Genomic DNA, 20,712 nt, shown 5'->3' on the forward strand with positions numbered 1-20,712 from the left:
ATTCTATAATCCCCAGCACCCTGCCTGGAGGATGCTCAGGAGGTGCCTACAACGGCAAAATTTGGATCCTGAGTGGCCTCTTCCCTGTCGCTGGCAATGGCTCAGCCAAAGAAAACCCAGCTCCCGTGGGCAGAGCCGTTGCAAAGCCTCTGCTGATCGGGGCAGCAGAAAGCCTGGCTCTGTTGGAGGGCTGTGGGCAGGCTAGGAAGGCTGCAGCTTCCCTCTTGTCCTTGACAACAACCAATTCATGCTCTGTACGTCCTGCCTCCCACTGGGCTCGAGCTCACCCTTACAGCATGCCACAAAGCAAACGTTCTCCAACACCGCTTTCTCCCAGTCTGCCTTGGGACAGTGCTGGAAGAAACGCTTCATTCCAAGCACACGAGTTGGGAAACCCATAATGTCAGGAACATTGTTTAATGATGAATGCTGGCGACAGTCAGCGCTTTCTGTGCCCGGTGTTCCCTGCCATGTCACAGCTTGCTTTTTGCTGTTGTGGTACCCACACAGCAATGCAGATCAACCTTTGGCTTCACCGTGCATCAGCGAATGGTCCTGTGTGGCCTCCAGAACGTTATTACATCATGTATTAAAAATAGGCTGCTTTTCTATACCCTGTTTTTTCCTGGAGGGACGTTTTTTTCCTGAGGATTTATTTCCAGTGTTTGCTGTGGATGAGTCAGTTCCGTGGAAACGCCTCTCCCTCCAGGCAGATGCGTGGAGGCTCTGCAGTTGTTTCTCACTGAGGAGAGAAGCTCCAGAGTGAATTTCCACAGGCTGTGGAGTTCCATGTACAGGACAGGATGCAAGTAGAGCAATGCTCCCTTTCCAGGCCTGCCAGCTATTCCATGTCTGACTGCAATGCAATCCCCATACCTTTATTTCCCCATTTGGGAATAATTAAAAGAAAAAGCAGAGTGTGGGAGGAAAAGAACAGAGAATTGTATTTCTCCCTGGCACTTGGAAAAGGGGATGAAGTAGTGATAGGGCTAGTGATAGGACTAGAGGCAATGGCTGTAAACTGGAGAGTTCGAGTAGACATAAGGAAGAATTTCTTCACTATGAGAGTGATGAGACACTGGAAAAGGCTGCCCAGAGCAGTGGTGGCTGCCCCATCCCTGGAGGGGTTCAAGGTCCGGTTGGATGGGGCTTGGAGCAACCGGATCCAGTGGGATATCCCTGCCCATGGCAGGGGGTTGGAACTGGATGATCTTTAAGGTCCTTTCCAACCCAAACTATTCTATGATTCTAGGATTCTAAGTGCCTCACTTGGTGCTTGCTATGTGTGCAGGAATCCCAGCCAAGATAAAATGCGACCAGTAATTGTTTGTGTTAGGACAAACCCATTACAGCCCCTTTCTGCTGTGAAGACTGACCAGGAGAAGCCAATGAGTGGCAAACACCAGGCTCAGGTTTTGATTTTATTCAGATGTTTCACAGAATCATAGAATCATGGAATAGTTTGGGTTGGAAGGGACCTCAAAGCCCATCCAGTTCTAACTTCCTTCCATGGGCAGGGACATCTCCCACTGGATCCGGTGGGAAGACACCTCTGTTGTGCACAGATCCTGAACGTAAGATATCATCTCCAAAGAATGAACAGTGCCTGGAAATTCTAGGATTCTCTGAAAAACACTGAAAGGAATCAAGCTCTCAGAGGGACATGGTGTCTAACTTTTAAGAGAAACTGAGCTCTACTTGAGCTTAAATTACAAATATTCCCTTGTGTGTTACAAGAAGGAACACCTTCTTGTATCACAAGGACTAATTTTAATGTTATTATGAACTTCACAACAGTCAAATCTCTTGCTCATTTGGAGATTGTCTGACTGACCTTGTGTTTGAGGTGGGAAAGACTGCAAAGAGAGGTGATTACAGGAAAAAGTGACGCCTGTTCAGCACAAATTTCCTGAGCCCAAGCTGTTATTGTCTCCAAAGGATGCAAAGTGCCTGGAAATTCTATGAAAAACACTGAAAGGGATCACACTGTCAGAGGGACATGGTGTCTAATAAAATACAGTTGCTTAGATGAAACTGAGCTCTACTGGAGCTTAAATCACAAATATTCCACCTCTTGTAACAGGAGCCGCTTCTTGTATCACAAGGACTAGTTTTAACCTTATTATGAACTTCACAACAGCCAAATCTCCCGCTAATTCGGGGCTTTGCTGGGCCGGTGACATCACGGCGGCCCCGATGGCATCACCAGCGCCTCAAGAGGGGCGGGAGGGGAGTGGCCGGACCAGGAGCCGGATAGTGACGTCACTTCCGGCGCTGCGCCTGTCGCCTGGGACGCGGCCGCGTGACCCCGCCCCGCGTGCGCGGTGACGTCACGGGCGGAAGGAGCGGTGGGGGCTGCAGGAGGAGGCGCGGCGGGGGCTGCGGGTGCGGGACGGGAACGGGGGATGGGAACGGGAATGGCGATGGGAACGGGAATGGCGATGGGAATAAGGATGGGAATAGGGCTTTGGGAATGGGGCCGAGAATAAGGATGGGGGATGGGAATGGGGAATTGGGAATGGGGCCGGGAATAGGGGTGAGGATCAGGGGTGGCAGTAGGGCCAGGAATAGGGGTGAGGATCAGGGATGGGAATGGGAACAGGAATGGGGCCAGGAATAGGGATGAGGATCAGGGGTGGGAATGGGAACGGAAATAGGGTTGAGGATCAGGGGTGAGAATGGGGAATGAGAATAGGGATGGGGATGGGAAGAGGTAATAGGGGATGGGAATGGGGCCATGAACAGGGATGGGGATGGAGAATGGGAATAGGTGATAGGGGGCGGGGATGGCAATAGGAAATGGAAAAGTAGGGATGGGGATGTGGGGTGGGAGTAGGGAATTGGGAATGAGACCAGGAATAGGGATAGGAACGAGGATGGGGTTGGGGATGGAGGATTGAGATGGGCATGGGAGTAGGGATGAGGATGGGCCCCGGAATGAGGAGGGGAACGGGAGTGGGGCCGGTGCCATGACGGGGAGGCAGCAGGGAGGCCCCGTTGGCCCTCGCGGTGCTGAGCGCCTTTCTCACAGAGCCTGCAGCGCAGCGGGCGCCATGGGGGAGCTGTTCCGCAGCGAGGAGATGACCCTGGCCCAGCTCTTCCTCCAGTCCGAGGCCGCCTATTGCTGTGTCAGCGAGCTGGGCGAGCTGGGCAAGGTCCAGTTCCGCGACGTGAGTACGGGGTCGCCTCTCGGATTCCCCCCCCAACCGGGATCCACTTCCTCGAGTCCCCCTTGGATTTCCCCCTTCGGATCTCTGTGAGATCTGCCCTAGGATAAGCCTCGCAGGTTCCCTGTTGGATCTGCTTCCCCGGATCCCCATTGGATTCCCTGTCATCTGTGTGACCCCTCCGAGTGCCCCCCTTCCGTGTCCCCCCTGGATTCCCACTCTGGGCCCTCCCTGGATCTCCCTCTCCTGTGTCCCCCCACAGATTCCCTCTCCTCTGAATCCACCCTCCACGTCCCCCCTGCGAATTCTCCCTCTGGATCCCCTCCAGTTCCCTCCTGGATCTCCCTCTTCCATGTTTCCCTGTTGGATTCCCACTTTCTGTCCTCCCCCCTAGATCTTCCCACTCTGTGTCATCCCCCTGGGTCCTCTCACTGGATCCCCCTCCCCCTGGGCCCTCTCATTGGATCCCTCTCTCCCTGGGTCCTCTCACTGGATCCCCCTCCCTGAGTCCTCTCTGGATCCCTCTCCATGGGACCCCAACCTCCGGGTCCCCCGCAGTCCCCCCGTCGGGTGCCCCAATGCCCCTCAGTCCCCCCTCGGGTGCCCCAATGCCCCTCAGCCCCAGGCAGGGGACGCTGAGCAGCCTGGTCTCTCTCTGCAGTTGAACCCAGACGTGAACGTGTTCCAACGTAAATTTGTGAATGAAGTCAGGCGGTGCGAGGAGATGGACCGCAAGCTGCGTACGTGTCACGGGGTCCGTAGGGGCTGGGCTCGGGGCTTTCACTGAGGCTGAACCTGCACGGCCACGATGGAAACCAGAGGAGCAAAAGCTGCCTCCTTCCCTGTGTCAGCTGCCTTCAGGGATCCATTTCCTCCATGGAAGACCTAAATAAGGGGACCTTGGAATAGGAGGTGAAAGGATTCCCAGCTGCTGGGTGGGCTGGGTGGAGGTTACGGTGACACTTGGACGTTGGAGTGCCCCTTTTGTTGATGTTAACTTTGTTTTCTCTCCAGGGTTTGTTGAGAAGGAGATTAAAAAAGCAAATATCCCTATCATGGACACTGGTGAAAACCCAGAGGTGCCTTTTCCACGTGACATGATTGATTTGGAGGTAATGAAGTGTGTAGAGACTCTGGTAGTGTTTGACTCCAGATGAAAATGGGGGAAATTGGCTCCATTGGTAGAATCCCAATGAATTTACCAGCAAAGGTGCATTAACTGTGATCCCCAGTGACGCTGGGAATGCTCTGTTGGCTCATATCAGTGCAATTTTAATTCACGAGCATTGTTTCGCTTGTGCATTTATCCAAATCCAATTAGAAGTGAAAGTACTTGAAAGGAATTTCACCCATTTAAGAGTCAAAACCTGCTGGAACCGCATGGTTTGTGGTGGTTCTGTGTTCAGGCTCATGAGGGTTTTAATGATTTGAAGAACTCCCCACAAATCCAGTCTGTAAGTCTGGGCAGGAAGCATTTCAAGTTGCCTGAAAAGAATGTCGCAAGGCTGGCTCTGTGCAGGCTAAAGATGCGTCTCTAATTGTATGCAAATCATGGGGGAATGTGAAGCATCTTGCCTGCTTTGTTGTCTTAACAGCACTTACTTCTGGAAGTAAAAAGTCCTTTTTCCTTCTCCCTTTCCCATCTTGCAGGCAAACTTTGAGAAGATTGAAAATGAGCTTAAAGAAATCAACACCAACCAGGAAGCTCTGAAGAGAAACTTCTTGGAGCTGACAGAATTAAAATTTATACTGCGTAAAACTCAGCAATTTTTTGATGAGGTCAGAATACCGGGGGCTGGGTAACACTTGGGAAGCCAGTTCCTCACCCACAAATTACCATTTTTATTCCCAAATCTATTTTCAGTTGCTGTTTTGAACAGCAGGGTCATTTTTATCGCTTTGTTTAAGAAAGCTGCTCAAATTATTTTCCATTTCTCATGCAGTACGCATAGCTACCCACGATTTACCTCTTATTATGCTGGTTTGGGTTTTAGTTAAGCAATGGTTTGTCTAAAAATCATGTAAAATAATTAAGATGCTGGTAGTTTTTAAAGCATAGGCTGAAAATTCGGTGCCGCAGTGAGCCCTTTCTTCAGCGGGTAAGAATTTATTTGGTACATGCACGGGTAAGCAGTCCACGCTTACACAGAGGAATTGCAATCCAGCTTAATTTTTCTTCATCTTGTGAGATGATATATAGGGATTAATTGTTAGGGTCATAATGCAAAGTCCCCTGGAGTAATAGATTGATTATTTTACTTATTTATTTGAGGCTTTGATCAAACCCTGATGGTTTTGGAGGTAAGTTCTGGAGCAAAGCTCCTGTTGAAAGTTTCCACATTTTGTCCGGTACCAGCTGGGCTGGAAAGTGAACTCTTCCACTGGAACTGAAAAGAGCTGCTCTGATGTCAGTCATGACACAGGCATAAAGCTGGTGTGGGAGGAGATTTAATCCTTCCTTTTAAACCTTGAGTATGTCAAAGTCTAGGGAGTTTTCTTAGAGTGTGGTTTTTAGAACAGTAAGGACATGTTTTTGCTAAATCCATGTCCTGTTTCCGCTCATCCAAGGATTTGATCAAAGAGTTCCTAATGGATATGGCTTCTAAAGGCTGTGATCGAGTCAAGTTGGGCTCCTGCAAACGTCCGACTGTTTATCTAACGGTTTGGGTTTGTTTTTTGGCACCGGATTTTGCCTCCTGTTCAGGCATTAGGGATATTCTCCTGCCAACACAAGTCCCAGTCACTGCTGACATAGATACTACTGGTGGTGCGATCGGTTGATGGGTCGTGGGGTTGGTTTCTGTGCCAAAAAAATTGTCTTCCAGTGCTGAATGTTTCCTTACAAGATCTTGGGGCTCCTTGAACAAACAGCGTTAACCTGGTAATCTATCCCTTTGCTGCATGGCTGTCTTGAGCACTAGGCAAAACCAACCACCACCAGAGCTGAGCACCTTTCTGTTAATTCCTGTCCTCTCTGGGAAGATCTGCCTGCTGCTTTGCTTCAAGTACATGAAATTTAAAGATCAAAACCAATTTTCTAATGAAACAATCTACTTCAGGTCACTGTGAAAGGGAACTCAAGCCAGCCTTAAATGCACTGGCCGTGGAAAGTTTAAATGTGTTCCTATCTGTAATAATAAAACAAAATACAACAGATGAAAGACATTTCTATACGTAAGAGCAGACTGAACAGCTCACATGTGAAGTGCAGTAAAAACCCGTTTTGGTTCACACTGCAAAGAGCTGTTCCCGAGAGAACCTGACAGTCCAGGACTTCTGAGCCTTGTTATCACGGAGTGGCCAACGCTTCATTTCTCCATACTGTCATTGTCACAATACCTTCAACACTCGAAGACTTTAATAACTTGTAATTAAGGTTGGGTTATTCATAGTAATAAGTTGCACAAGAAATGGCTCACTGTCCAAAGTGCTTCCTGCTTGGGGTTCGCTCTGCTCGCCGGAGTTTGTGCGCTGGAGGAGGGAGAGCGGCAAAGCTCCTTCGCTCGTTCTTCTCTGACCGATCTTGGCCAAGCAGCCGTTTCTTGTTTCAACAAACCATGTTGATGATTATGCTCCTTTTCTCAGTCTTCTTGTCTTTGCTTGTGAAGAACAGTATGAGCTGGAGAGATTTCTCTGAAAGCTTTGCCTAGAGTGTGAGCGTAAAAGAAGACTGGAAAAGTAATGGTTAATGGCATGCAGTCCCCTGTCTCTCTTCCCTCTCGCTCTTCTCCCCATCTGCTTTTTTCTGTTTATTTTGCATCTGTCATTTCTGTCTGGGCTCTGGGTTAGTGTCTCAAATGGTGAAATGAATCCTTTTTAGTTCTTGTGAAGATTGGTTTTGGTTTTGTTCGTGAACTGGAAGGGGCTTGAATTGTATCTGGTGGTGTGTGGCCATGCAGGGCCAGAGGAGAAGAGGGAAAACAACCCCTTTTTTTTCAGGCCTTGAGGTTAAAGGTGCTGATCTGGGTTAAAAAGAAGCAATTCTAAAATAGTTAATAAGGAGAGGTCCTCATTTTAATTACTGTCATAAAATGCTTGGGGTTTTCTAATTGTGAACAACTTGATGTAGTAAAAAATACTTTAAAATCACAATGAAAATACTTTGAGATCACAATGTTATTTCACTTGCTGCTGTAAAACTCGTGTTTGAGGTAAATTTCCTACAGTCTTGTTTTTCCGCGCTGTAGCCGGGCAGCTCTTTCACTTCCACATAGTCTCTCAATTTTTTTATTCTTGTTAAAACGTATAACACTGCTTTAGTGATCCCTCCAGAGCTGGACTTGCTGTGATGTTTCCTTCCTAGAAAGGATGGGAACATGGATTCAAAGCAGCTGAGAGTTGTATTTAAAGAACACAGGGGTTGGTTATGCCCCAAAATCCTTGTGTAAGACAGTTCTTGTTTAGTAAAACTGGTCCAAATTTATTCCAAGCTGCTTTGTTTTGTAATGTCAACTTTTCCACGCAGGGCTCGTCTCTGATGCAGTGTCCTTAATAAAGGCCCTCAAAAGCTAGAAGTGACATGAAATGTTTGTGAGAATTACTCCCTCAACTGAGGTGGAGCCAAAATTTTCCATAGTGCTGTCCTCCTTTTGTGTTTCCTGAGCCAAAATGTGATGCACCTCACAAAAAGTATCACTGAGAGTTGTCTCAATTCCTGGTAAATACAATACAAGCCTCTTACAATTGTCACTTGGTGTTTTTCAGCATCCTGAAGTCTAGATATCACTGGTGTTTTCGGTTTGGGGCACGAAACTTCCTTTTTTTTGGTTGTGTTCTCTATGAAGCAAAATTTTCTATTTGTTTTTTGACGTTGCGACAAGTTGCCTTGAAGTTGAAAGGATCAGAAATGCTTCCCGTGAGCTTTCCAAGATAAATAAGGGCTCCTGTACTTCTGTAACATCTGAAGGAGGGGTCTGTACAAGCAGTTGAGCTGCTTTTGGTGTCAGCCTTGCAAAAGCTTTTCTTGTAGGTGGTAGATACTTCGATTTGTCGTGCAAGTCGAATGTTGTAGAGGTTTTTACTTAGAATTATGGTGCAACTCTTGCACAAAGAAACTACAGCTGAGTCATCATGCTTGCTGTATATTTTGCAAGGCTGTGATGTGTGTCTGCATGCATTTTATGTGTTGTAGGGGTCAAACTCTACCTTCAAGTGTGTTTTAGCAACTCCTTTCTGTGGGGAAGACTTGAGTCCCACAGAGGGTAGAATTTGGCCCTTTGGTTGTGCTGAGGAACTGCAGTTTTCGTCGTTCCGTTATATAAGCTGCAGAGGTAGAACTGACTGCAATGTGGGGCTGAACGAAATATGCAGATGGTGCACAGGAAGATGTGATTTGAGCATCCTTCCTGACTGGAATTGCTGACACTTACAAGTTATATTCCCAAGAATTTTAGCCTGCAAATTAGTTGCAAAGATGGACAATAGAAATCCACGACCTATTTCAATGCCTGGCTAGGCAAAAAAATGAGCAGCAGCATCAGGCTGCCCTAAGCAAGGCATCCTTTGTCTGCGGCAATAATAAATAGAGTGAATAAGGATTAATATCCTATATGTGAGGGTGGGGAGGCGCTGGCCCAGGTTGCCCAGAGCAGTGGTGGCTGCCCCATCCCTGGAGGGGTTCAAGGCCAGGTTGGATGGGGCTTGGAGCAACCGGATCCAGTGGGAGGTGTCCCTGCCCATGGCAGGGGGTTGGAAATGGGCTTAAGGTCCCTTCCAACCCAAACCGTTCTATGGTTCTGTGATTCTATTTTGAATTCATAGATTTAATCAGTAAGCGTGGTTTTAAGCTGAAAGTTTTATGTGGATTCTTGGAGGGAGATCTTTGTAAAGCCAGTCAAGAAAGTTGCCGTCCAGTACTTGCAGGTTTTGTTACTGATTCTGACCCTGCTGATGTGGTAAATACCGTGGAATCGGTCAAAATACTGTCACCTAATTCTGAAATCAGTGAGTTGTTACAGGGTGCGCAGGTCTCGCACAACCGGTTGTGGGGTTGCAGCGTTGTGAAACTGCAGGGTGCCCTAAGGGCTGTTCACCTACCTGTGGGAGACTGACCTGAGCATCCCTATTCCTGTGACATAGAACCAGACTTTACACGCCAGTACGATCTCCCAGGTACCTCTTGGAAAGGCCTTAAGCATCTTTATTAATTCCCAAGAAATGCACAAGTAGCGCAAGAAGGAATTAGCATCTACACCCACTCTTTTCTCTGAAGATCTAGGGGAAGATAAGAGTCAGGAGTGTGACTCTGGTTTGTTCTTGGGAACATCACTTGTATTTAAAACTTGATAAATTTTGTTGAATTCTGCCTTTCTTCAGGCTTATATATCCCCTACCTCTTTGTTCTGTGACAGCAGTCGAGACCTTTCTTGTATGGAAGCTTTGCTGAGCCATTCCACTCTTCCTCTTGTTTTCCTCCTTCCTTGTGTGACTTTTGCTGTCTTTTCTCTCATCTCGTTTGTCTTTCTGCTGTTTTATGTCTGTTCTTTCTTTTTTTCTTTTCTTTTTCTCGTCTTTTTTTTTCTTTGTCTCCCCAAACTATCTCCTGGTTCCTCGTTCCCTGCATGCCACTAACTAGTTTCATTAGATATTAATTGATTTGTGAATTCAGGCTGAATTGCATCATCAGCAGATGGCGGATCCAGACCTGTTGGAGGAATCCTCTTCACTCCTGGAACCAAGCGAGATGGGAAGAGGTGCCCCGCTACGACTTGGGTAATGGCAGTTTGTGCTTTCTGGCTTTAGGGTTGTTGATTTACGTTCAGCTTCTGGAATCCGCAAGGATTTGAGTGCAGCTGTGAAACTTTCCAGACTGGCATATCAAGCAGATGAAGGATCTAAAACTAGCTGTCGGTCACTGGTTTTGTCATGTGTTTTAACTTCCTAGCTCATATTTGTGCTTCACACACTTCTCTCTGTACAAAAAGAAAAAATTTACTAGTTTCTTCCTAGTAAAATTGTTCTGGGTGCTACTTTCAGACATTCGGAGCTCTCAGAGCTTTGAAATGAGTAACCACTGCAGGCACATGGTGCTCTGAAAGACCCATGTAGATCCATATCCTCTTCATTCACAGAATCATGGAATAGGTTGGGTTGGAAGAGTCCTCAAAGCCCATCCAGTTCCACCCCCTGCCATGGGCTGGGACACCTCCCACTGGATCCGGTTGCTCCAAGCCCCATCCAACCTGGCCTTGAACCCCTCCAGGGATGGGGCAGCCACCACTTCTCTGGGCAACCTGGGCCAGAGCCTCCCCACCCTCACAGCAAAACATTTCTCCCCAAGATCTCATCTCAATCTCCCCTCTTTCAGCTGAAAACCTTTCCCCTCATCCTCCCCCTGCCCTCTCTGATAAAGAGCCCCTCCCCAGCTTTCCTGGAGCCCCTTTCAGTGCTGGAAGCTGCTCTAAGGTCTCCCTGGAGCCTTCTCTTCTCCAGCCTGAAGAACCCCAACTCTCTCAGCCTATCCTCACATGTGATTTTATCTCTGTAGTTTAGACAGCCTTCTAATTTTGCTTAAAGAACTAATTTCAAACTATTATTTTTATAGCTTTCAATCTGATGCTAAACTGTTGTTAATATCGGTGTTCTGGGGCTTTTAGGTGCAGGATTGACTCTTACACTGTCCCTGTTACAGGTTTGTGGCTGGCGTGATCAACCGTGAGCGAATCCCCATGTTTGAGCGCATGCTGTGGCGAGTGTGCCGAGGGAACGTATTCCTGCGTCAAGCAGAAATCGAAAACCCCCTGGAGGATCCCGTGACGGTAAAAGCAACTATTGTTTACAGCAGCAAAAGTCTCAGATGGGGAAAAGGATGTAAGTTTTTGTCCTCCGTGAGCTCCGTGCAGGCAAACGTGTGTGTTGCGTCCATTCACAGTATCCACTCGCAGCCTCCGAGGCTTTGGTGATGAGCATTTTCCTATTCTGTTAAAACAAAAATAGCAGGATGGATGGTGAATGCTGTGAAAGGAGGAAAACTAACTCAAATTTTACGCTGCAGCAGGGCACGGTTGCTTCTTTGGCACAAACTACAAGTGCAAATCATAGAATCAGGGAATGGTTGGGTTGGAAGGGACCTCAAAGCCCATCCAGTTCCACCCCCTGCCATGGGCAGAGACACCTCCCACTGGATCCGGTTGCTCCAAGCCCCATCCAACCTGGCCTTGAACCCCTCCAGGGATGGGGCAGCCACCACTGCTCTGGGCAACCTGGGCCAAGGTCTCCCGACTGTCATCGTGAAGAATTTCATCCTAATATCTAATCTAAATCTTTACCCTTCCAATTTAAAGCCATTCCCTCTCATCCTGTCTCTCCAGGCCCTTGGAAAAAGTCCCTCCCCAGCTTTCTTTTAGGCCCCTTCAGGTACTAGAAGGCCGCTATACTTTTCTGAATAAGCCATAATCCTCCTTGGAAGAGGCTCTTCTGGCCATTAGCTGGGTCATATCTGTAGCTTGTTTGCTCTGAACTTGAACCTTTCACTTTTAATTTATTTGCTAAGCAGTAATTTAAACATCTGCCTGAGAACTGTTGGCTTTTTTACAAATATAAAGAGTAAACGTTGTGATTGTGCCTGTTTTTACTTTCGCCTTCTTATTGCTCAAATCAATGGACAGTGCCAAACCTCGGGTACTCTTGCTCTTAACCAGTAAAAAGAGAGGCTGTAAGTACTGGAACAAAGGCAGAAGAGTGGAAACTCAGTGACAGCCTCTCTGTTTCTCATGTAAGGCTGATTTCTTCTCTCTTTTGGTGGCTGACCTGCTGAATTATCTGTCCACTAGGAGACTTTGTTCTTATTGTGCAACACTTCCTTAAATTGAGGTTACACCTAATGTAATTATTCATGAAACATTAGGTTCAAGTTTCCTCAGTAAGGTAGAACAATAACTTGTCAACAAACGCAGGAAAGGGGGCCTGGCTACCAGCATGAAAACAGCTGGACAAAGAATGTACCGTTGGCCTCCCTGGAGAATCACAGTGGTTAAACTCCACTTCACCTTATTTTCATTCACTCTTAAGTTTTTTGCTTGCTTCTGTAGGTGAGCTGACTGCAGTAAATGCTGATAAATAATTTATTGCATCTCTCTTTCGGAGATCTTCCCAGCTTTTCCTGTTTGTCTTCTATGTAATACAATAAATAATTATTAAATGCTTCAGTAAATATAAGTACAAGAGGAGGCGAAGAAAACTGCTTTCCTCATGACTGTTGCAAGGTTGTTACACTACATTCTTGGCTCACCATCCAGATACGAGCTCTGTATGTACAGATTCAGAGGAAGGAGAAGAAACAGTCTGTTGTAATTTGCTATAATGCCAATTTCTGTAAGTAGCTGAGCTGTTACAGCGCGCCCTTTCTTCTCTTCTAGGGAGATTATGTGCACAAGTCTGTGTTTATCATCTTTTTCCAAGGCGACCAGCTGAAGAACAGAGTCAAGAAGATATGTGAAGGGTATGGAAGTCTGAGAGCTGGGTGGCTCTCTCAGATGTTTGAAACACATTGACGTGACTTAATGATATGAAGGTTTTAACTCCTTGTTTCGCTATGACTGTAGGAGGACACATTTTGATAGCGAATAAAATATACCATAGGTAGCTGAAGCATATTTTACAGTCGAACCAGCCACCCCCCCAAGCCTGTAATGCTCACAGCAGATGGCTGCTTTGCTGGAGAATGCCTAAAAACAGGGAAGGTCGAGTGTTGAGGTGTTGGACAGAACTAATGGGATGTCAGTGAGTGATATTCTCCCAGGGGAAACCAACAGCGACCACTTCTATCAGTAGCTGCACTGGCACGATAGCAGTACCCTGACCTGGGATGGCTAATTAGCTTTGTGACAGTGCCCTGGAGACTCTGTCAGAACAAGGAACACAGGGATTTCTCCCACTTCCATTTTCTTAAGCATTCAGCTTCTATTTTGGCCTAAAGCAAACTTCTGTAGCCATTTCATGTAAAGACTGAAACTCTGCTTGGCAGTCAGCTGATGAGAAGCTTCTCTTCAGGTGCTTCTTTCTTTATTTCTGTGTTCAGGCTCAGCCATCTGTTTTCCCCAACTGACTTGTCTTCTTTCCGTCTGTGTTACTAAGGTGGCTTGCATGTCTTTCAGATTCCGTGCCTCCCTCTACCCATGCCCAGAGACCCCACAGGAGCGAAAGGAAATGGCTTCTGGTGTCAATACCAGAATTGATGATCTTCAGATGGTAAAAGAACTGGGGTCGATGCCCTTTTTTCTTTCTTTAATATTATAGTTGAAAACACCTTGGGGTCCTATGAAAACAGGAGAATTTTTGGCCCTATTAAATGGCCATATTTTCAGTTCCGGGTAGCTTGAGAACAGCAGCTCAGCAGCACAAGGAAGATGTTTGGAGACTGCTCAGTTGTTTTCTTTGTCAGGATTTAGGATGGGAGTGGGTTGTTCTTTCTGGAGGGCTAAGCAGTTTATATAGATGTAAGTACAGCGTTGATAGAGAACTGCATGCCAGGGAGCAGAGAGAAACATGCGTGTGTAAGGAGATGCCGTGCTTTCCAGCTCTAAAAGCATGCTCGTATCATTGCCTGCTTCATCCACAAGAACTTTGAAAACCTTTAAACTTGGAAACACGTTGAGATAACAATGCTAATTTTAACTTAGCTCTTCTTTTTTTTCTGCCTGTCTTTGTGTTTACACGCTGTGCTGTCCTGAGGAGCGTTTGCTTTACAGCTAATCTCTTGTGCAGCAGTTTGGGTGTTGGTAAAAAGTAATCAGCGCACAAATCTACTGGGTGCCAGCTCTGAAACAGTTAATGCTTGCGTTCAGGAAGAAAGGCAGTATATTGTAATGCAGAAAAAATTAAAGGATTTGAGGCAAAAGTAAGAAAAGCTTCAGAAACTGAAAGGAAAAGCAGTTTAATTTGGGCTACTTGTTTGATACAGAAACTCTCTCAAGCTGGAAATAGTGTAGTGCAGCTGTTGAGTAATTCTAAAGTAGATAGGAACTCATAAACAATTTAACTTGCAGGATTCCGAGCTGCATGTGCCCTGTGACCTTGCTTTCCCTTTAGTCTAAGACTTTCCAGTCTGGAAATCTGACTTGGCCTGAGTTAGATGCGTTCCAATTGGGAAACACCCTCAGTGGAAAAACGTTTTCTCCCTTTCTCCTTCCATTGTAATCTCTGTGTTTTCGTAAGGCAGCGTCCCCCTCACTTACAGAGCTCCTCTCTGCTCTTTTAACCTGGGTGGAGGCAAAAACATCCTCTGTGATCTCTGAGCAGTTTGAAATGTCCACTAGCCTTGGAGTTCAAGGTGGGAAGTAGTCAAAAAGGAAAAAGAAGCCCTGAAACCTTTTAGCAGAACTAATTAATAGAGAGACTAAGCATATATTGCAGGCATTTGACAGAGTTGTGCATGGGTCGGGGAGAGTGCTCATCCATCCGTCCTTGGGCGGATGAGGTTTGTCCTCTCGGCCAGCCCTGTTTCTCTGTGCCCTTCTCTATGGTTTTGGCCAGCTTTGCCTCGTTCTTACCCTACTTCTCTCCAAAAGGTGCTGAACCAAACAGAGGATCATCGCCAAAGGGTTTTGCAGGCAGCCGCTAAAAATATCCGCGTCTGGTTCATCAAAGTACGCAAGATGAAGGCCATCTACCACACCCTCAACCTGTGCAATATCGATGTGACACAGAAGTGCTTGATCGCTGAAGTCTGGTGTCCTGTGGCTGACCTCGACTCCATCCAGTTTGCCCTCAGGAGGGGCACTGTGAGTAACTGCTCCTGTCTGCAACTGTTGGCAAACGCACTGTGGATATATTGATTTTTCCAAATGGCGAGTCGCTGAAAACCATCCCTCTGGGCTGTTTGAGTGAGTCCTCACAGAGGACGGTTTATTTAACATGAAGGAATCATGGGTTACAGATAAACTTTGTAACAAATATGCTGTGTAAAGCTTTAAGTTCAGGAAAATGCTGTAGTGGTAGGGCATTTTCCTGTGTTTGAGTCCCTTAGTGCATTTAGTTAACTGGGCTATGCTTTGTAGTCATAGAACCATAGACTGGTTTGGGTTGGAAGGGACCTCAAAGCCCATCCAGTTCCACCCCCTGCTAGGGGCAGGGACACCTCCCACTGGATCCGGATGCTCCAAGCCCCATCCAACCTGGCCTTGAACCCCTCCAGGGATGGGGCAGCCACCGCTGCCTCTGGGCAACCTGGGCCAGAGCCTCCCCACCCTCAGAGGAAAACGTTTCTTCCTAAGATCTCATCTCAATGTCCCTTCTTGCAGCTGAAAACCATTCCCTTCATCCTATCCCTGCGCTCCCTGACCGAGAGCCCCTCCCCAGCTCTCCTGGAGCCCCTTTTGGTCCTGGAAGCTCCTTTAAGGTCTCCCTTGAGCCTTCTCCAGGTTGAACAACCCAAACTCACTCAGCCTGTCCTCATACAGGAGGTGCTGCAGCGTTCACATCATCTGTGTGGCCTCCTCCGGACTCACTCCATCAGCTCCTTAGTCCCGCTGTTTGGATATACAGTGGAACTTACTGAAAGGAGCCGTGCAGGTCCTTAGCAAGCTCACCCTTTGTTCAGATTGAGTTGGGTGTCTCGGAGTCCTTGCATTTGCTGTTTTAAAAAGCCAAACTCTTCTGTGCATTCTTATCTGTGCTAATCAGACAATGTTCATCCTTACTGCAAGGGTTTCTCTTGTTGTGTAAAGTGGAGTGCAGTGGAAACTTGGCAACCTTCCTCAGCTGCTCAAGTCATGCAAACACACTACAAAAATGCAAGCTTGTAGTTTTCCAAATGCTATTGAGAAAGTGCTGTTTTACTCTTGTTCTCCAGTGCTCCGAGTCTCATCTTCCTTTCTCTTTTTAAACAGGAGCACAGCGGATCCACTGTCCCGTCTATTTTAAACAGGATGCAAACCAATCAAACCCCACCAACATACAACAAAACAAACAAGTTTACTTGTGGCTTTCAAAACATTGTGGATGCTTACGGCATTGGAACATATCGGGAAATCAATCCAGGTAAAGTCATACTTATTGAAGTCTTAAGACATCAATCCCAGTGTTCTAGTCGTGGTGTTTCACTGCATTATCTGTCCCATTAATAAAGTACTTTAGACCTTTCAGAAGTGCAGGAGAAGCTTGGGAATTCATTGCTAAATTGCTTAAATTGGATGGTAATAAATCTGGGCGTACGCGAATACTGACTGCGCTGCATGTCATCTTTTCTCTCGCAGCTCCGTATACGATCATTACCTTCCCGTTTCTGTTTGCTGTCATGTTTGGAGATTTTGGCCATGGAATCCTGATGACTCTGATTGCTGTTTGGATGGTGCTTAGGGAAAGCCGTATTCTGTCCCAAAAGAGTGACAATGAGGTAAAGTGAAAGGTCATGCTGAGCTTTGCGTTTGAAACAATGGGTTGTGGCTTGGTTTACTCGCATCCTTCCGCCCTTGAGTTGACAATGCCCGTTTCTCCTTACATTTGAAATTTGAGCACGCAGACAGAGTGGGAAGCCTGTATCCTCAGACCAAGCAGCATAATTTCATAGTAGTAGTGAGAGTTCCTTTGGTTTTCCTTTCGGATATTTATAGGAAATCATTCCTTTCAGTTGTTTGAAGGAGATTATTTATCTGATGTGTAGCACATGGGCTCTTGTAAACAAAACACCCACAACTTGGTTGAATCATAAAGGGATTCAGTCACTGCAAAGCTCCTGATTTCCGTATGTGTATGTCCTCTCTCTGCAAGCTTCTTCCTATTTGCTGATCTAGGTAGGTTTTGCTCATTAAGGGCTTGGGTTGACAGGAAGTGTTACTGGAGTTAGAATCATCGACAGAGCACGGAGAAAGCTGAGCAGGGCCTGGTCCCAGACTGGTGCTGCCGGCTGGGGGCTTGCGTTGGTGTGAGGAGGGCAATTTATTCTCTTCAGCTCATCCCAGATTCTCTGTAGACAGTCATGGTGCCTCGTTATCCTCTGCATTCAGATTCTATTCTGCAGTCCCAACTCTTGCACCCTTAATCCCTGCCATGGGTAAACAGGGACTTTGGGATTTCAGTCCATGCAGACGATACCGTTTGTCCTGCAACTGACTGATTTTACCGTTTTGTCTTTATGAGAGACCTTCCTTGTCCTCATGGGCTTCTTTCTTTCTTTGTTTTTAACACTAGATGTTCAACATGATTTTCAGTGGCCGATACATCATTCTGCTGATGGGACTCTTCTCCACTTACACAGGTCTCATCTACAACGACTGCTTCTCCAAGTCTCTCAATATGTTCGGTTCATCGTGGAGCGTCCGGCCAATGTTCACGAAAGGCAATTGGTCGTGAGTAACTAGTTGCTACCTAGATAAAGAGTGACAGTGATAAGCAGGTGACTTATCTTTCCCCATTGTCTTCCCAACTCAAGAGAGCAAAAGCTTCTGAACACCAGCTCAAGCAGAGTTGGAAGAAGAGTGTAAATGCGATACCTGTCCAGTTTCAAAACAGCTTTTTTTTTCTCCCAGAAAACATGTAAAGATGTGGTTTAGAATCTTCTCCTTGTAAACATAGCGAGATTCCTGTCCCCTGCATCTTTCTTCCTTGTCATGCTGAGTAATAGATTGAGAAAGAGGTTTATTATTCATTCAGTAAATCTCCAGGACCATGCAAGAACTTTAAAGTTCTCTCAATTTGAGATAATCCTTGCTCTCCCAAGGGAAGAACATTGTTAGTTTTCACAGAAAGAGGATTGCATTGCTTGTCTTAATGTTTGTGTGATTTTATACCTACACAGAGACGCCTTGCTTGAGACTACTCCTCTGCTTCAGCTGAATCCTGCTATTCCAGGGGTGTTCAATGGACCCTACCCCTTTGGCATTGACCCGGTAAGAGCTTTTTCTTCCTTTGCTGTCAATTATGAACAGAAAGAAAAGGACCTGTCCAGTTCACTGTGAAAGACTTCCACACCCCAGCCATTCCCTTAGCACACTCTTTGTCAATGTTGGAAACACTTCTGGCCCATAAAATTAATTCAGTTCCTATTGGGACACTGGATTCAGGATAAAAAAGCTTGTTCTTGGATCTGTTAAAGGTTTCTTTCTCACTCTACCTGCAGCGTTTTAATCAAATCTGGCTACACTTGCATGTCACTTTATGAAGTTTATTTTTTTACCATGGGCAAAGTTATTTATCTCTCTTTTCCATTAGTGTTGGAAATGTAGGTTTCCAAGTAAACCTGTCATTTTGTGTCTGCTTACATCGATAACGCTGCTTCAAACACTCCTTAGAATATCTGACACAAAACTTGCGTGTGTTCCACATTAAACAGGAAGTGCAGAAAATCAGAACTCTGTGTAATTGTTCATTCAAGTGGATAATCATGGATTTTTTTGTCTGGCAAGCATACAGCCCCGTTTTTCCTGCAACTTGTGCCTGCCGTAAAAACAAGCAGGGTTTGATTCCTGCTCTTGTGGTGGGATCACTTGCTGTAAGACAATGTTCTAGCAGAAAGGATTTTCTGCTCATTTCGCCAGAAGATATCTGCGTGACAAACACATCGTTAAAGAAACCTGCTCTTACAGCGTGATACTTCCTGGAGGGTTAACTTAAAGCAGATGTTTTCCTTCTCTCTTTTTCTTTTCCTCGGTGTTTGGGCTGACTCAGTGTTGTTTTCCATAGATTTGGAACATTGCCAGCAATAAGCTGACCTTCCTCAATTCGTTTAAGATGAAAATGTCTGTGATTCTTGGCATTGTCCACATGCTCTTTGGTGTCACGTTGAGTCTTCTCAACCATATGTAAGTGCTTCACTCTGTTTTTTTTTCAGGGAGGGGAAATTTGGGGTGTAGCATGGGGGTGAGTTTAAGATGCAGGAGATTATCAGGCTTTGCAGCCTTCAATCAGAAGTTAATGCATTTGTTTCTGTGCACGCAGAACTATGCACGTCAGGAAGTTACTGTGTTTAAGTCCCCGACTGTTGTTGAAATGTGGGGCCCCTGCACTTTTGTTCCAAAGATGCTCTTCATGTTCTCATTAAAAGCTTTTGCCCTGCATGTGCCTAATGCTAACCAAATGTAATTTTAAACTCTCTTTTTTTTTTCCTTGTAGCTATTTTAAGAAGCCACTGAACATCTACCTTGGGTTTATTCCAGAAATGATTTTCATGTCCTCCCTGTTTGGATACCTCATTATCCTCATTTTCTACAAGTGGACAGCCTATGATGCTCACACATCAAAGGATGCACCAAGCCTTTTAATACATTTTATCAACATGTTTCTGTTCTCCTATAGCGATACCAGTAATAAGATGCTTTATAAAGGGCAGGTGCGTGTTCTTGCTAGAATAAGATCAGAGATGCTTCATGATATCGGAGTCTTTTGGTGACCTTCTAATAATGGTGAAATCAAGTGTGGATCTCTTTCTTTGTGATAGAGGAAATGTGGCATCATTTCCAAAGCCTGATACTATGTGATGCTGAAGAAGGAAGGAATAATCCCTGTAATTAGGATTTATAGCAGTCTGAACCTAGGGACCTGGGGCTATTTAATCTGGAAAAGAGGAGACTGAGGGAAGAACTTGTCACTCTCTGCAGCGTCCTGAAAGGAGGTTGTAGCGAGGCAAGTGTTGGTCTCCTCTCCCAAGTAACAAGGGATGAGATGAGAGGAAATGGCCTCAAGTTGCACCAGAGCAGGTTTAGATTGGATATTAGGAAAAATTTCTTCACTGACAGAGTGGTGAAGCCCTGGCAGAGGCTGCCCAGAGCGGTGGGGAGTCTGTCCCTGGAAGGGTTCAAAAAACGTGTAGTTGTGGCGGTTGGGAACATGGTTTAGCAGGGACAGTGGGGTTGGGCTCCCAGTGAGTTGGACTGAATGATCTTAGTGGTCTTTTCCAACCTTAATGATTCTATAAGTCAACCATGGCTCCAGAACGTTTGGATCCAGATTAGTAGTGGAGAGTGATTAGAAATATTGTCCTGCATCTACAGTGTGGTACCTCTAAGCTTAGCTAAGATGCTAACGCGATTTCCTCCCAGCACTATCAGATGTCTGCCAAACTGTCGTTCCCTGCAGAATCGTATGGATTTCCCCCTAATCTAAACCAGTATCAGCCTTGCACGCTGTGTGCTGTCAGCTGAAGCAGCTACAAGCAGGCGTGAAGTACAACACACCCTGCTGTTCCAGGAAGAGAGAGCGAAGCATCCACGTACTGCGGGAGTTTGATCGTTCAGCGTTGCTTAAGGCCTCTTGCTGGGTTTTGTGTGTGTGTGTTAGCATGGACTGCCTCTAAATCACCTGAAACTTGTTTCTTTTGCAGCAAGGGCTCCAGTGTTTCCTCGTGGTGGTGGCGTTGCTGTGTGTGCCGTGGATGCTGGTAGCTAAACCCTTGGTCCTTCGCCATCAGTATTTAAGGAGAAAGCACCTGGTAAGTGAATCCTCTTATAATTTCAATATGAAAAATAATTACATCTCAAAAGCTATGTTTTCCACCTTGGACTTGAATACATAGATTCACAAGGCATGGTGGCCTGTAAAATATTTTGCATGTTCCTAGGCGTAAAGGCAGGTGGGTTTCACTGGAGACAAAAGTATTGCCTGCCTGCTTCTC

The 20,712-nt window shown here is 46.1% G+C and overlaps 1 protein-coding gene across 9 annotated transcripts in view; it reads left to right on the plus strand.

Moving 5' to 3' along the window:
- The first annotated feature begins 2,267 nt into the window (after positions 1 to 2,267).
- Positions 2,268 to 20,712, plus strand: part of ATP6V0A1 (ATPase H+ transporting V0 subunit a1) — a 33,151-nt gene continuing 14,706 nt past the window's right edge. For 2 of the 9 annotated variants that reach the window (XM_054088131.1, XM_054088132.1), the window contains exons 1-16: positions 2,863 to 3,170; positions 3,829 to 3,907; positions 4,182 to 4,279; positions 4,818 to 4,946; positions 9,775 to 9,878; positions 10,798 to 10,924; positions 12,524 to 12,606; positions 13,262 to 13,355; positions 14,675 to 14,887; positions 15,995 to 16,145; positions 16,361 to 16,500; positions 17,295 to 17,452; positions 17,902 to 17,992; positions 18,786 to 18,904; positions 19,215 to 19,431; positions 20,422 to 20,529. In XM_054088131.1, the coding sequence (XP_053944106.1) occupies positions 2,970 to 3,170; positions 3,829 to 3,907; positions 4,182 to 4,279; positions 4,818 to 4,946; positions 9,775 to 9,878; positions 10,798 to 10,924; positions 12,524 to 12,606; positions 13,262 to 13,355; positions 14,675 to 14,887; positions 15,995 to 16,145; positions 16,361 to 16,500; positions 17,295 to 17,452; positions 17,902 to 17,992; positions 18,786 to 18,904; positions 19,215 to 19,431; positions 20,422 to 20,529 (2,112 nt within the window). In that variant the 5' untranslated portion in view covers positions 2,863 to 2,969. Of the gene's footprint in view, positions 2,386 to 2,862; positions 3,171 to 3,828; positions 3,908 to 4,181; positions 4,280 to 4,817; positions 4,947 to 9,774; positions 9,879 to 10,797; positions 10,925 to 12,523; positions 12,607 to 13,261; positions 13,356 to 14,674; positions 14,888 to 15,994; positions 16,146 to 16,360; positions 16,501 to 17,294; positions 17,453 to 17,901; positions 17,993 to 18,785; positions 18,905 to 19,214; positions 19,432 to 20,421; positions 20,530 to 20,712 lie in introns of those variants that run through there. The other 7 variants (XM_009555389.2, XM_009555390.2, XM_054088134.1 and 4 more) reach the window with 6 other exon arrangements.

This window comes from Cuculus canorus, chromosome 25 (genome assembly GCF_017976375.1).
Source record: "Cuculus canorus isolate bCucCan1 chromosome 25, bCucCan1.pri, whole genome shotgun sequence".
Lineage (NCBI taxonomy): Eukaryota > Metazoa > Chordata > Aves > Cuculiformes > Cuculidae > Cuculus > Cuculus canorus.